Source organism: Diceros bicornis, chromosome 11 (assembly GCF_020826845.1).
Source record: "Diceros bicornis minor isolate mBicDic1 chromosome 11, mDicBic1.mat.cur, whole genome shotgun sequence".
NCBI classification, from domain to species: domain Eukaryota; kingdom Metazoa; phylum Chordata; class Mammalia; order Perissodactyla; family Rhinocerotidae; genus Diceros; species Diceros bicornis.
The window spans coordinates 16127933-16144805 of NC_080750.1; the positions used below are offsets into that span (position 1 = coordinate 16127933).

A 16873-nucleotide genomic window follows, 5' to 3' on the forward strand; every position below is an offset into this window, starting at 1 on the left:
TACCTCAGCCTCTGCTCAGCTTCTCTTGTTGATCCCAGTACTTCGTTAGAAGTCCTTCTTGGGTAGATCTTCAACTTTATTTAAAGAATAGTTCTTGGCTTTATCAGGGAGGGGAGGCAAAAAGTATTGCTGCAGCTTTTTTCTAGGTGCCAACTACTTGCAGTCCTTAAATTACCCAAATCAACTTTCAGGCTACTACTGCTCTTGTATTTGTTTCTTCCTACATCATCTCTGATTCTTCCAGGTTGCTTTTTTTCTCTTTGTTTTGTTCTTTATAGTTCTTGTTAGAAAATTTCCTTACCTATCTAGTCAGAGCAGCAGCATTTGCACCAGTTCCTTGAGCCTCAGTTTTCAGAGTGACACAAAGAGGGCGGGGTGATATCTGAGTCCACACTAGGTAGCATTACAGGAGGAGAACCCTGAATTTAGGGAACCTGAATCTTTTGTAATGGGCAGTAAGCATGTCTGCCCTTTGCTTTGGAGAGAGACACTCTATCTTCCTGTATATAAACATCCTTGAAAAGATAGTTTGGAGGGGCCGGCCCGGTGGTGCAAGCGGTTGGGTGCGCGCGCTCCGCTGCGGCGGCCCGGGGTTCGCTGGTTCGGATCCCAGGCGCGCACCGACGCACTGCTTGGTAGGCCATGCTGTGGCGGCGTCCCATATAAAGTGGAGGAAGATGGGCACCGATGTTAGCTCAGGGCCGTCTTCCTCAGCAAAAAAAAAAAAAGAGGAGGATTGGCGGATGTTAGCTCAGGGCTGATCTCCTCACAAAAGAGAAAGAAAAAAAAAAAAAGATAGTTTGGAAAAGAGGTAGTTAGTGTTTCTGGTTGAAAGATAAGCAGAAATTCGAGAGAGACAGAAGAATTGTCTTTCAGCATTTTGGAAGGCAGAAAAACCAAATTGGTATTTGTAAGATAGACCTAAATAAGTGACTTATAGATTCTAGATTGCAGAGAATGGCCTAAGAAATTTTCCCTAGAAAATAGTGATATTTTTACGTATATCCTCAATTTCCTCTTGTGTAGTTTTTTTCCATTTAACCTACTATCTCAGAGACCTCCATGAATATTAGACTCACACTGATAGTTTCCTGGGGAAGATTACTATGGATCTATTTTTTGAGTGTCGTTGCACCATTCGTTGTTTTTTCTTGGTCAAAGATACCCAACCCTCTGTTTTTGGGAGTTTGTGTCTGCCTTCCTTGCATCAATGCTTCTGTTTCTCTATAAAAGTTCAAATATGAAAGCAAGTAAAATGACAATTATGGTATCATTTTAATTTAGTAAAAAATCGCTGAGGCATAACATTTTAGACAAAAGACATTAAAAAATGATGGAGCTAGCTGGGGTCCCAGGGCAAGTTCAGATATTCAGACTGGATTTCTAAGAGGTCTCTGAGACCAAAATTACTCAAAGTGGAACTTCATTGTACACTGGAACACAAACATAGCACTTCATTAAAAAAGACCCTAAGGCAAAGAGTACATAGGCACTTTGCTGCCCTCTAGACTAGAGGTCTTTGTCACAGATCAAAGGGCTCTAAATCTGGCAACTTAGTTGTGGGGGGAGGGGTTTGGGACACAGTGGAGTGTTTAAACTCCAAGCAGACAGCAAAAACAAAGAACTGAGCATCTTTAACTTTCTAGGTCAGCATGATCTCTTTTAAGTTATTTTGGATCTTTCTAAATTTGACTTGGTTGACCATCTTTTTGGCTCCTACGGTATTTTACTATTCTGATTCTACTCCTCTATCTCTTCCTATTAATTCTCTTTTTTTTAAAACCACCATTCTTCCTATGTTCTTCAAATGATGGGCTTTCCTAAGCTTGAGCCTTCAGCCCTCTTTTTTCCATCCCTGATCCCTCTCTAGCCTCCCTTTATAGATCTCTTCCACTCCTGTACTATCAGATCTCTTGTGTATGGACATAATTCTGAAGTCTGATTCTCTCTTGAGTTCCAAAACCACATTTCCAACTTCCAACCAAGTATTTCCTTTAAGATGTTCTGCCAGTACCTTAACAAAACTTGTAAATCTGGTTTGACTGTATTAACAAAAACGGCAGAGGCAAAAGGTGTGTTGTCATTTTAATATTTTAGTCTTTTAAAAGAAATTCTCCAAACAGATTATTTTGATAAATCTTTATGGTCTTTTTCTGTGGATGTTGTTTTGTGAGTTTTATTTCATGTTTGTAAAATATCTGTATTTTCATATTTCAAATCAGTTTGTCATATTTTCACTGCCAAAATTAAGCATTTGAATTTTTGCCTTCATCACCCACATTCTTCCATCTCCCTTCATACCCTCCCACCCCCATACACACATACAAGCTCAAAAAATTTTAAATTCTATAATATACCTGAGGTTTGGATTTTTTATTATTATTTTTATTGATAATGGTTCAGTCTGTATTTATGGGGTAGAAGATAAATCTTGTGTTACTTTTCTCTTTACAGGTCTCTATGCCTTGCGGAGAGTCCTGAAGAAACAGCCTAACCTCCCTGACAGCAAGGTGGCTGGAGTGGTGAAGATTACTCTGAGTGATTTCTTACACGGCATGAATGACATCAGGCCCAGTGCCATGAGGGAGGTAGCAATTGATGTCCCAAATGTAAGTCATTTGTAGTCCCATGCTAGTCATACTGTTTGAATTAAACCCTGAAAGAAACTGAGACTCCAGGGAAACTAACTTCCTACGGTAAACTTTAAAAAAATTTTCTTTAATTGAAATTTTTGTGGAGATAACTGTAGATTCAGTGCAGCTGTAAGAAATACTGTAGGGAGGTCCTGTGTATCCTTTACCTAGTTTCCCCCATGGTAACATCTTGCAAAACTAGTACAATATCACAAGCAGGATATTCTATTGATATAATCACCAATCTTATTCAGATTTCCCCAGTGTTAGTTGTACTCATTTATGTGTACGTGTGTGTGTGTGTTTTTAGTTCTAGGCAGTTTTGTTACATATAAGGATTTGTGTATCCATCACCAGAATTGAGATACTGAATAGCTCCATCACCATGATGATCCCTTGTGTTGCCCTTTCATAACCACACCTACCTTGTTCCTGCACTCATTTCTAAAATTCCATCATTTCAGAAATGTTTTATAAATGGAAGTATACAGTATGCAACCATTTGGGATTAGGATTTTTTTCCACTTAGCATAATTCCCTGAAAATTTATCCAAGTTATTATGTATATCAATAGTCTGTTCCTTTCTGTTACTGAGTAGTATTCCATGGAATGTGTGTGCCATAGTTTGTCTAACCATTCTTCTGTTGAAGGACATCTGGGCTGTTTCCAGTTTTGGGCTATTATGAATAAAGCCACTATGAATATTCATGTATAGGTATTGTGTGAATGTAAGTTTTCATTTCTCTGGAATAAATGCTCAAGAGTACAGTCACTTGGTTGTATACTAATTGCGTGTTTAGTTTTATAAGAAAATGTCAACTAGGCCAATTTTAGAACAAAAAAATCTTCTAATTATGATGCCTTCTACTAATGATGCCTAATGTTTCCTTGGGTTCTTTTACATATACCCTCATCACTGACAGTCTTTGCACAGTTCTCTGTCAAATCACCACAAGTGCAACAAAAGTTACCTTTTATGCATGGGTGATCTTTATGTCCTCCATGACCAAAGTGGGCCTGATATTTAGGGAAAAAGTGGCCTCTTGAATATATTAATATTTCTAGAAAATGAACATAGAAAGAAAGCATTGGCAGTGTGTCCTGCATTGTATTGAGGTAGAGGATGAGCCGTTAAGCTTGGCTTGATCATAAGGAGAACGTCTGTCTTAATGTAGCTCAAAGAAAGTTTACAGATTGTTCTCTGTCAATTATAGCAGAGCTCTGATGGAAGAATGGAATTTTGTGACTGTTTGTTCCCCTTGCCTCTATAATATCACCCCATTTCTTTTTCTCTTTTGAGATAGTCCTGTTGTTTCTGAGACACTCTCTTGTAAAAGCTCTAACATTACAGTTATTTGAAAACTTAGAGCCTTGTTAGAGAGTCAGTCATAGTTTTGTACCCTTCACCCCATTGTATATAGGCACGTCAATATTCACAGTTCTCTTGGTCTTCAACCAGTGTTTCTTAATTGTTGTAAGTTAAAAAAAAAATAAAAGACTTAAAAATTAAGTCAATGGAGTAGACTCTCTGGAATCATATAGTAGCTAGAAATCAGTGGATGTATTTTCCCTTTTAAAAGTGAATCTTCCTTGAAGAATGTGTTTTGTGGTCAAATAAGTTTGGGAAATACTGGTTTAAATAAAATCAATTGTATTTCTTTGCTACAGGACTTCTCAGAGTCTTTTAATATGCTAATATGTATTATCAAGTGTCAAAAGAGAGCTGTTAGGGGAACTTATTTGGCCATGGATGATGTGGAGCAGAGACTTTCTGCATTTTACAATGTGGTAGATTGCAAAAAATGACCACAAAGTCTTCCCGTCACTGTGTGTGTGCCCTTTTGCACTGCAACGTTGTAGCTCCTACCATAAAAGAAAGGGAGTCAAGTTTTCCACCCTTTGAATCTGCGTCTGGCCATGTAACTTGCTTTGGCCAATAGGATATTAGCAGTCATGATACATGCAGGCTTGAAAGTGCTTTGGGGCCTGGCCTGCCTTTTCTTGCTGCTCTTTGAAATGTTAGCTATGTTAAGAAATCTGTACTAGCTTTCTGGAGGATGAGAGACCGTGTGGAGCAAAGATGAGCTCTCCTAGCTGAGATCCCCTCAGTCCAGCCATCCTGCCAATTGTCAGATGTGTGACACTGTGCTAGACTGTCCCACCCCAAAGTTTGCCCAGACCAAAAGAACCACTCAGTTAACCGTCAGAATTGTCAGAAATAATAAAGGTCTGTTGTTTTGAGCCGCTAAATTTGGGGTAGTTAGCAAAAGCTAAGTGATGCAGACACTTGTTAACTTCTTATAGAACACAGTTGTTTTGTAAATTTAGGCTGGGAAATGGTACCCTAAAGATAGGAACATCCCCAATGACTAGCTGCTAGTTTAGGCTGTTTAATGTGGTTTTGAATTCTTTTTGAAAGATTTTCAAATTCGTGGCTGAACTTACAGCTTACCTTTGGGTTTTTTCAGAAGCTCTGTAGCAGAACATGCTAATTTAGTATGCATAATTTGACAAATGGAGTTATGGAATAATGAATGATTGATGTTGGGTTAGTAGAAACTTTTCATTTATTTGGAATTTATGGTCTAAAGTTTGGGCACATTAGTATGAATACTTTTACTTGCTGTATTTATCAGTGTGTTATTGGCTACTGTTGCATAATATAATGGGTCAGATAGATGCCTAATCATCAAATGCCAGATGTGAAAATTTTTGGGTAATAGGGCTATAAACCAACTACACCATCCAGAAACACTTTAGTGTTTAAAAAAGTTTAGAAACTAAAGAAACATACAGTAAGGTTTTAAACTTAAAGTTACTGCCAATGGAGAATGTGTTTAAACGGTGGCTGTCCACTCTTGGAATTGCTGAACTGATTTATTCATCACAGGAACTGGTACTACAACTGCATTTTTAATTGCTCTAATGAAAGATTTTTTTCCTTTATTTTCTTTTGATACAGTATTTACAGTCCATGGACTTGTGCCATTTTCCATTTGGCACTTTATTATTTGGCCTCAGGCCATGGTGTACTGTGATGTTACTCATGAGCTCCAGAGTGATTAGCCCTGGTCAAAGTACTTTCTTACACTGCTTTTTATGCTCACTTCAGATTGTAAAAATTTTCCTGGGAAGTCAACATTTCTGTAATTGGATTCCTAAACTCTGCTCTTCTGATTTCTGGCTATTACATTTACAAAAATATCTCTAAATTATTTCTGCAGAAGGTTTAATTCTTATTTTGCTATAGAAAACCTGTTTCAAGTAGCTCGTTAATTGTGAACATTTTTTTAATAGCAAATTAAGCATTCAACATCTTTTGAGAAAAGATTTTAGTGTGTGAAATTAAAACTTCTAAATCCCACTTGACTAGTTATATTTAAGTTTGAAAGAAATGTCTTAAGATGGGAATGTTGCCAATTATAATATGATACATTGTTAATTTCAGGAGACCACAAGTGTTAGACACTTACTTAAATGTAATGTTTCCTTTTTTTGACTTTCTGAATTGGTGATTATACCAGTTGATGTATTAAAAGCCAAATGTATTTTACAGTTAATTGGTGATTGAAGTCAAATGTATTTCTTTACTGCAAGAATCTTTAGAATCTTTGAATATGCTAATATGCATTGTGAAATTTCAGTTTTTCACCCAGAGATGACAATTGTTAATATTTTGTTATAGTTCCAATAGATTTTTTTTTCTGTGCATATAGGTGTTTTAATATAGATATATAGCGTTTTATATTCTGCTTTTTTCACTTAAAATTACATGGTAAACATTTTACTTTAAAATTTCTTGGCAAATGTCTTTTTAATGGCTGCACAATAGACTATTGAGTGGATAAGCTGTAATTGTTTTATCCTATTTTCAAATATTTAGGTTTTTCCTATTCTATTTTTTATATGGTTATAAACATATTTGTGTTCAAATATTTGCATTTGTGATTCCTAGAAGTGGAATTATAAGACTAAAATAGGTGATTTTTAAAGCTTGTGACGAATATCAAGTTCTTTTTTTTTTTCAGAAAGGCTATTCTAATTTATAATTGTGATAAAAATTTAAAATTACAAATAGCTTAAGCAAAATCTGATTTTATTTTCACTTCAGTTCTTCTCTTTTTACTTTTTTTTAAAAATTTTTTATTTATTGCAGTAACATTGGTTTATAACATTGTATAAATTTCAGGTGTACATCATTATACTTCTATTTCTACATAGATTACATCATGTTCACCACCCAAATACTAATTACAACCCATCACCACACACATGTGCCGAATTATCCCTTTTGCCCTCCCCCCTCCCCCCTTCCCCTCTGGTAACCACCAATCCAATCTCTGTCTCTATGTGTTTGTTTATTGTTGTTATTATCTACTACTTAATGAAGGAAATCATATGGTATTTGACCTTCTCCCTCTGACTTATTTCGCTTTGCATAATACCCGAAATGTCCTTACTTTCCATTAACGTTTATTTTCTTGACTGAAAAGATCTTTATTATGAGGAATAAGAATGGATAGTCTTTAGATGGATAGAGATTTAAAAAAGAAAATGAAAAATAATTATCAATTATATATCTTCTCCTTCCTATAAAAATGATAAATTTTTAGATGAAGGAGGTAGCTGGATGACTTTTTTAATGGATTTTAAAATCATGAGAGCAGAGGTTCTTACTTTTTATTTTTATCCTTAGTGCTTAGCATATAACTAGCACGTAATAGTGTCCAATCAATATCTGTTGAGTGAATGAGTGAATAACTGATTTTCGTGAAAAAAAATATTAGATGGTCACTTTCAGATATATTTGAAGATGAGCATCTCATCCTTCTTCTGTACCAAAGTACAATATAGTCTATTATTACCCTTATGTTACATTCTTCAGATTTTTCATATTTTATAAGGCAGCTGATTTCTTCAGTGAATTTTAACCCTTACTGTTTCTTCAGTGAATGTAATAGTGCTAGCTGTCTACTCTGGATGGACATAGAATAGTCCTTTATATTTTCTGCAAAAACAGGTTGCTTCTTTGATCTGCTATTAAAAATTCTCATTTTATGAAGGTAAACAAAGAAACAAATACAGTGCTTTTAATATTTACATTTTATGTATTATCTTTGCAATAAGTCATTTTACGTACACCATAACAATTATCACTGATAAATAGCATTCTTAACCAAATATATACAAATTGATTGCCATCAAGTTTAATTCATTTATGCATCTTAACCCCCCCTCCCTTCCCTGGACGTTCCCTATTTCATTTTATGTAGTTTTAGATTATCCCTTATCATTTGGAAATAAACCATCTTTATACTTTTGATACTGCCTTTGGATTGCAGTTTTCAGAATTTGGACATTTGGTTCAGAATAATCTAAAAGCCAATAAAAGATAGGGCTCTACTTTCATGTGAACCCAGTTTTGTAAAGAGAACTGCAACCAGAGCCTCAGGACTAACTGTATAGCCCCAAACTCCTTTGTAAGCTTGGATCCAGCTTAAACTTAGAGGTAGCTGGGGTCAAACTGAGTGTATACCAAATGCCATTAGTTAAATAAACATTTCTCATTTACTCCCATTTAAAAAAGTAGCAAACTTCTTAATTATATGAATAACCAAAAGGCTGTTTCATTAATTACATATTCAAAATTTACTTATGTATTTTCATTTGGCTCCTTTTCGTGATAAGCCAGTTGAATTTCATAGGATGAGCTCATTAGCATTACTTCTCTGGTGCAGAGATTTGAGTTATATAGTTTAATTGACCATAATTACATTTCCTTCTTTAGGTACCCTCAGGATAATTAGAAGGAATTTATTTGAGTTTTTATTCTTTAAAAACAGTGCTGTATTCTATATTTTCTTTATTTTTTACAGACTCAAAGGATTGAGGATTTCTGTGATGCTTTACTAAATAACAGATTGCTTTTTTTGGAATAGATAGTACAACCTGTGGAAATTCTATTAATTCCATATTGGTTCTTGGCAGGGCTTTTGAATTCGGTTTCTTTTGATTTTGCTTCTTGTTGTCTAGACAGAAGAGTGTCTTCTATCACTCCCAAGATCCCAGTCTTCCCTGCCAACTTCTCTTGTGCATTTTTATAGTTTTAAGTAATAACAATTGAACAGGAAAGCACATTTTGGAAAGTAGATTACTTTTAACCAGGAAATACTCTGTGCCAAAATCAAGATTGTAGTTTTAACCTTATTAAATATTTTGGAAGTTTAACTCTTTCATTCCACTTTTCTTTTCTTTTTTTTTTTTTTCTGTTTTTACATTTTTTACTTATTTATTTATTTATTTCCCCCAAAGCCCCAGTAGATAGTTGTACGTCCTAGTTACACATCCTTCTAGTTGCTGTATGTGGGACACGGCCTCAGCATGGCCGGAGAAGCGGTGCGTCGGTGCGCGCCGGGGATCCGAACCCTGGCCGCCAGCATCGGAGCGCGCGCACTTCACCGCTAAGCCACGGGGCCCGCCCCCACTTTTCTTTTTATACTGTACTTTTCTCAGGTTCTGTAGGAGGAGAAATGGAGAGATACAAAAGTTATTGGAAGGATCCCCAATTTCTATTCTCAGCTGTGTTCCTGGTTAACTTTGGTGAAATCAAACACTCTGCCTGTCAGATTATAAATGGAAAACTCCGATTTCTCAATTTCTGATGGGTGTTTTCTTTTGAATTTATAAATGATGTTGAGGTTATCATAGAGGGATATGCTGTTCTTGTATGTGTAGTTGATCAATACTCAAATACTGGATGAGTGTTTGCTAAAAACACAGATTTTCATTTAAAGGAACTCATTGGTAGGGTTAACGTGGTTCTTGTGTGGTATTGCACTTCTTCGATTCACCTTGTACAGATAAGGAGTAGTTGCACACTCATCTGATCTTGCCCTTTAGTCCATCCGTCCCAATACTTTGGAGAGTGGTTTTTCCAAAAGAAATTACTGATCTGGCTTAAAAGCCATCACCGTAACTACCTGTTGATCATCTCTAGGATGAAGTCTAAGCTCTGTAGTTTGGTATTCATAACCTGGCTTATGCGTCCTTCTTCACTTTCATCTTACCTTATGCTCTAGTCTTGTTGAACCACTCCATATTTTTGCACATATTGTTCTCTCCTCTGCCTGAAAAATTATTTTCTGACCTGTCAGTTACCAAAGATCTTGTAATGTGATCCCTAATACACACGCACACATGATACACATATATGCCTTGTGGACCTTTTTTGTCTTGTTCATCTTTGTGTTCTCACTGCTTGGCAAATCGTAACAACTACATAAAAGTTTGTTGAATGACCAAATGAATATTTTGTGAAACATTTTGGTTCATAGTGGTTCTTATTTTTCAGAAATATTTCTTTTACCTTTCCAAATATATATATTTTTGGTAATAGCTTTATTGAGATATAATTCACATATCAATTCACTCATTTAAAAAATATAATTTGGTGGTTTAGTATATTCAGAGAGATGTACAGCCATCACTACAGTCAATTTTAAGACATGTTCATCATCCCCAAAAGAAACCCTATACCCTTTACCTATCGTGTTCCAAGCTGCCCATTCTCCCAGCCCTAGGCAACCATTTGAATTGCTTCTCCTTTTTGGCTCTCATGAATAAAGCTGCTACGAACATTTGTGTACAAGTTTTTGTTTGAACACCTGTTTTCAATTCTTTTGGGTATGTATCTAATAGTAGAATTGCTGGGTCACTGATAACTCTAACCTTTTTTTTTTTTTTTTGTGAGGAGATCAGCCCTGAGCTAACATCCGCCAATCCTCCTCTTTTTTTTGCTGAGGAAGACGGCCCTGGGCTAACATCGGTGCCCATCTTCCTCCACTTTATATGGGACGCCGCCACAGCATGGCTTACCAAGCAGTGAGTCGGTGCGCGCCGGGGATCCGGACCAGCGAACCCCGGGCCGCCGCAGCGGAGCGCGCGCACTTAACCGCTTGCGCCACCGGGCCGGCCCCGATAACTCTAACCTTTTGAGGAACTACCTGACAGTTTTCCAAAGTGGCTGCATCATTTTGCATTTCCACCAGCAGTGTATGGAGAGTTCCTGTTTCTCCTTGCCCTCACTAACACTTGGTATTATCTATCTTTTTGATTATAGCTATCCTAGTGGATGTGAAATGATATCTCTGTGGTTTTGATTTGTATTTCCTTAGTGGCTAATGTGGTTGAGCATCTTTTCATTTGCTTATTGGCCATTTGTATATATCTTTGGAGAAATGTCTATTCAGATCCTTTGCCCATTTTTAATTGGGTTGTCTTTTTGAGTTGAAAGAGTTCTTATATATTCTAGATACAAGTTCTTTATCAGATATATGATATCTGATATCAGATATATATGATTTGCATATATTTTCTCTCATTCAGTAGGCTGACTGTTTCATGTTCTTGATAGTGTCCTTTGAAGCACAAAAGTTTTTAATTTTGATGAAGTCCAGTATATCTATTTTTTATTTTGTTGTGTCACATTTGAGAAACCACTGCCAAATCTAAGGTCACGAAGATTTACTCCATATTTTCTTTTTAAGAGTTTATAATTTTAGCTCTTACATTTAGGTCTTTGATTAATTTCTTTACCCTCAGATAGGGAAACCCTGCTGTTCTGTGTGTAGGCATAGCATTAAAGAAACTCCAACTATAGCTTGAAGCCATGACAGCCAAATATGGGAAAAGGTTTTTTCTTTTTTTTAACTGTGGTAAAATATACATAACGTAAAGTTTACCATTTTAACCATTTTTAACTGTATAATTTGGTGGCATTAAGTATATTCACATTGCTGTGCAACCATCACCACCATCCATCTACAGAACTTTTTCCTTTTCCCAGACTGAAACTCTGTACCCATTAAAAAATAACTCTTCATTCCCTCTCTTAGCATTAAGTATGATGTTAGCCTTATTTTTTTAAGATGTCCTTTATTAAGTTCCTGTCTATTCCTAGTATGCTGAGAGGTTCTTTTTTTTAATCATGAATGCATGTTGAATTTTCTTGAATGCTTTTTCTGCATTTATTGAAATGATCATATGGTTTTTCTTAGTCTATCAATATAGTGAATTACATTGATTGATTTTTCAGTGTTGAATCAGTCTTGTATTCCTGGATGAGCTCCACTTAGCTGTGATTTAGTATCCTTTTTATATGTTGCTGGAATATATTTGCTAATGTTTTGTTGAGAATTTTTACATGTATGTTCAAATTTTTATATGTATGTTCATGAGAGATATTGGTCTGTAGTTTTCTTATGTTTTTGTGTGGTTTTGGTGTTAGGGTAATGCTGGCATTATAGAGTGAGTTGGGAAGTGTTCTCTCTTCATTTATTTGTTGGAAGAAATTGTGTAGAATTAGTATTATTTCTCCCTTAAATGTTCTCCATTGAAGCCCTCTGGGCCTGGAATTTTCATTATTTGGGAGGCTTAAGTGAAATTTAATTTTTTAGTAAATGTAGGACTGTTCAGGTTATCTATTTTTTTTTTTTTTGTGAGTGAGTTTTGGTAGTTTGTATCTTTTAAGCAATTGATTCATTTTGCTTTAATTGTCGAATTTATAGACATAGAGTTGTTCATAGTATTCCCTTATTATCTTTTTATTGTCTGCAGGATCAGTAGTGATGTCCTGTTTTTCATCTCTGGTACTGGTAATTGGTGTCTTTTCTCTTTTTTTTCATGGTCTGTGGTCTGTCTGGCTGGAGGTCTGTCAGTTGTATTGATTTTTTCAAATTGTCAGGTTTTTGTTTTATTGTTTTTCTGGTTTTGATTTCATTGATTTCTGCTCTAATTTTTATTATTTCCTTCCTTCTGTTTACATTCGGCTTAATTTGCTCTTCTTCCTTTAGTTTGCAGGAGCTGTGGCTAGTGATTTTAGGTCTTTCTTCTTTTCTAATATAAGCATTCAATGCTATAAATAACCGTTAAGCTTTGCTTTAGCTGTATCCCAAGTATTTAATATGTTGTATTTTCATTTCCATTTAGTTCAAAATATTTTTTAATTTCTCTTGAGACATCCTTAACTTATCATAGTCTACCTTTAAGTGATAATATATCACATGTAATAGTATAAGAACCTTAAAACAGTATACTTCCATTGCTCCTCTCCTGGTCTTTGTACTACTGTCATACATTTTACTTTACATATGTTGTAAACCCTGCAGTACATTCTTATCATTTTTGGTCTAAACAGTATTTCCTTTTGAAGAGATTTAAATAGTAAGAAAAAAAGATCCTTATATTTACTCAATATAGTTACCATTTGCAGTTCTCTTTAGTCTTTTGTATAGATTCAAGTTTCCATCTGGTATCATTTTCCTTCTTCCTAAATGGCTTACTCAAACATTTCCTGTAATGCAGGTATGCTGGTCATGAAATCTTTCAGTTTTTATATGTCTAAAAAAAGTATTTATTTTGTTTTTGGTTTAGAAAGACGTTTAGGTGGACAGTGCCCCCCTCCCCGCCACTCCCTAGTTCTTTATTTTGCTTCACTTTCTTCTTTCTTACATTATTTTGAAAAGAAACTTGCTGTCTCCATTTTCTTTGTTTTCTATATGTAATCTTTTTTCCTCTGGTTGCTTTTATTTATTTTTTTTAATTTTTTCTAGTATTTTAATTTATTACAGCTTTCAAATTGCTATAATCATAATCCTAACCTACATGTAACCATAACAACTACATGTTGTTAGTATATTCATATATTTCTTTAATTTTTTGTTTATTGCAGTAACATTGGTTTATAACGTTGTATAAATTTCAGGTGTACATCATTATACTTCTATTTCTGCATAGATTATATCATGTTCACCACCCAAATACTAATTACAACCTATCACCACACACATGTGCCGAATTATCCCTTTCGCTCTCCTCCCTCCCCACTTCCCCTCTGGTAACCACCAATCCAATCTCTGTCTCTATGTGTTTGTTTATTGTTGTTATTATCTACTACTTAATGAAGAAAATCATACGGTATTTGACCTTCTCCCTCTGACTTATTTCACTTTGCATAATACCCTCAATGTCCATCCATGTTGTCACAAATGACTGGATTTCATCGTTTCTTATGGCTGAGTAGTATTCCATTGTGTATATATACCACATCTTCTTTATCCATTCGTCCCTTGATGGGCACGTAGGTTGCTTCCAAGTCTTGGCTATTGTGAATAACGCTGCAATGAACACAGGGGTGCATGTATCTTTACGCATTGGTGTTTGCAAGTTCTTTGGATAAATACCCAGCAGTGGAATAGCTGGATCATATGCTAGTTCTATCCTTGATTTTTTGAGGAATCTCCATACTGTTTTCCATAGTGACTGCACGAGTTTGCACTCCCACCAGCAGTGTATGAGAGTTCCCTTCTCTCCACATCCTCTCCAACATATGTTGTTTCCTGTCTTGTTAATTATAGCCATTCTGACAGGCGTGAGGTGATATATCATTGTTGTTTTGATTTGCATTTCCCTGATAGTTAATGATTTTGAACATCTTTTCATGTGTCTGTTGGCCATCTGTATATCTTCTTTGGAGAAATGTCTGTTCAGGTCTTTTGCCCATTTTTTAATTGGGTTGTTAGTTTTTTTGTTGTTGAGATGCATGAGTTCTTTATATATTTTAAAGATTAAGCCCTTATCAGATATATGGTTTGCAAATATCTTCTCCCAATTGTTAGGTTGTCTTTTCGTTTTGTTGATGGTTTCCTTTGCTGTGCAGAAGCTTTTTAATTTGAGGTAGTCCCATTTGTTTACTTTTTCTCTTGTTTCTCTTGCCTGGTCAGACATGGTGCTTGAAAATATGTTGCTAAGACCAATGTCGAAGAGCGTACTGCCTATGTTTTCTTCTAGAATTTTCATAGTTTCGGGTCTTACAATCAAGTCTTTAATCCATTTTGAGTTAATTTTTGTGTATGGTGTAAGGTAAGGGTCTACTTTCATTTTTTTGCATGTGGCTATCCAGTTTTCCCAACACCATTTGTTGAAGAGACTTTCTTTTCTCCATTGTATGTTCTTGACTCCTTTGTCAAAGATTAGCTGTCCATAGATGTGTGGGTTTATTTCTGGGCTTTCAATTCTATTCCATTGATCTGTGTGTCTGTTTTTGTGCCAGTACCATGCTGTTTTGGTTACTATAGCTTTGTAATATATTTTGAAATCAGAGAGTGTGATACCTCCAGCTTTGTTCTTTTTTCTCAGGGTTCCTTTAGCTATTTGGGGTCTTTTGTTGTTCCATATAAATTTTAGGATTCTTTGTTCTATTTCTGTGAAAAATGTTGTTGGAACTTTGATAGGCATTGCACTGAATCTACAGATTGCTTTAGGAAGTATGGACATCTTAACTATGTTAATTCTTTCAATCCGAGAGCATGGATTATCTTTCCATTTCTTTGTGTCTTCTTCAATTTCTTTCAGAAATGTTTTATAGTTTTCGGTGTACAGCTCTTTCACCTCTTTGGTTAAGTTTATTCCTAGGTATTTTATTCTTTTTGTTGCAATTGTAAATGGGATTGTATTCTTAATTTCTCTTTCTACTACTTCGTTGTTAGTGTATAGAAATGCAACTGATTTTTGTATGTTGATTTTGTATCCTGAAATTTTACCGTATTCGTTAATTACTTCTAAAAGTTTTCTGGTGGATTCTTTAGGGTTTTCTATATATAAAATCATGTCATCTGCAAATAGTGACAGTTTCACTTCTTCCTTTCCAATTTGGATCCCTTTTATTTCTTTTTCATGCCTGATTGCTCTGGCTAGGACTTCCAGTACTATGTTAAATAGGAGTGGTGACAGTGGGCATCCTTGTCTGGTTCCTGTTCTTAGAGGGATAGCTTTCAGTTTTTCACCATTGAGGATGATATTAGCTGTGGGTTTGGCATATATGGCCTTTATTATGTTGAGGTACTTTCCTTCTATCCCCATTTTATTCAGTTTTTAGCATAAATGGATGCTGTATCTTGTCAAATGCTTTCTCTACATCTATTGAGATGATCATGTGATTTTTATTCTTCATTTTATTAATGTGCTGTATTACGTTGATTGATTTGCGAATGTTGAACCATCCCTGCATACCTGGAATAAATCCCACTTGATCATGGTGTATAATCTTTTTAATGTATTGTTATATGCGATTTGCTAGTATTTTGTTGAGGATTTTTGCGTCGATGTTCATCAGTGATATTGGCCTGTAATTTTCTTTTTTTGTGTTGTCCTTGTCTGGTTTTGGTATCAGGGTAATGTCGGCTTCGTAGAATGAGTTAGGGAGCTTCCCTCCCTCCTCAATTTTTTGGAAGAGTTTGAGAAGGATAGGTATTAAGTCTTATTTGAATGTTTGGTAGAATTCACCAGGGAAGCCGTTTGGTCCTGGACTTTTATTTTTGGGGTGGTTTGTGATTACTGTTCGATCTCCTTACTGATGATTGGTCTATTCAAATTCTCTACTTCTTCTTGCTCCAGTTTTGGAAGGTTGTATGATTCTAAGAATTTATCCATTTCTTCCAGAGTGTCGAATTGGTTGGCATATAGCTTTTCATAGTATTCTCTTATAATCTTTTGTATTTCTGAGGTGTCTGTTGTAATTTCTCCTCTTTCATTTCTGATTTTACTTATTTGTGCCTTCTCTCTTTTTTTCTTGGTGAGTCTAGCTAAAGGTTTGTCAATTTTGTTGATCTTTTCAAAGAACCAGTTTTTGGTTTTACTAATTTTTTCTATTGTTTTTTCAGTCTCTATTTCATTTATTTCTGCTCTGATTTTTATTATTTCCCTTCTTCTACTGATTTTGGGCTTTGTTTGTTCTTCTTTTTCCAGTTCCTTTAGGTGCATTGTTAGCTTATTTATTTGAGATTTTTCTTGTTTGTTGAGATAGGCCTGTATTGTTTGTTGAATATAAATTTCCCTCTTAGAACCGCTTTTGCTGTATCCCATAAATTCTGGCATGTCATATTTTCATTTTCATTTGTCTCCAGGTATTTTTTGATTTCTTCTTTGATTTCTTCATTGACCCAGTCGTTGTTCAGTAGCATTTTGTTTAATCTCCACGTATTTGTGGCTTTTCTGATTTAATTCCTATGGTTGATTTGTAGTTTCATACTGTTGTGGTCAGAAAAGATACTTGGTATTATTTCAATCTTCTTAAATTTATGGAGACTCATTTTGTGGCCTAATATGTGATCAATCCTGGAGAATGTTCCATGTGCATTTGAAAAGAATGTGTATTCTTCGGTTTTTGGATGGAATGCTCTGT

At 35.3% G+C, this 16873-nt stretch overlaps 1 protein-coding gene across 5 annotated transcripts in view; it reads left to right on the forward strand.

Moving 5' to 3' along the window:
- Positions 1–16873, forward strand: part of AFG2A (AFG2 AAA ATPase homolog A) — a 326176-nt gene that overhangs the window by 37413 nt on the left and 271890 nt on the right. For all 5 annotated transcript variants that reach the window (XM_058550013.1, XM_058550015.1, XM_058550011.1 and 2 more), the window contains one exon: positions 2455–2609. In XM_058550013.1, the coding sequence (XP_058405996.1) occupies positions 2455–2609 (155 nt within the window). The remainder of the gene's footprint in view (positions 1–2454; positions 2610–16873) is intronic.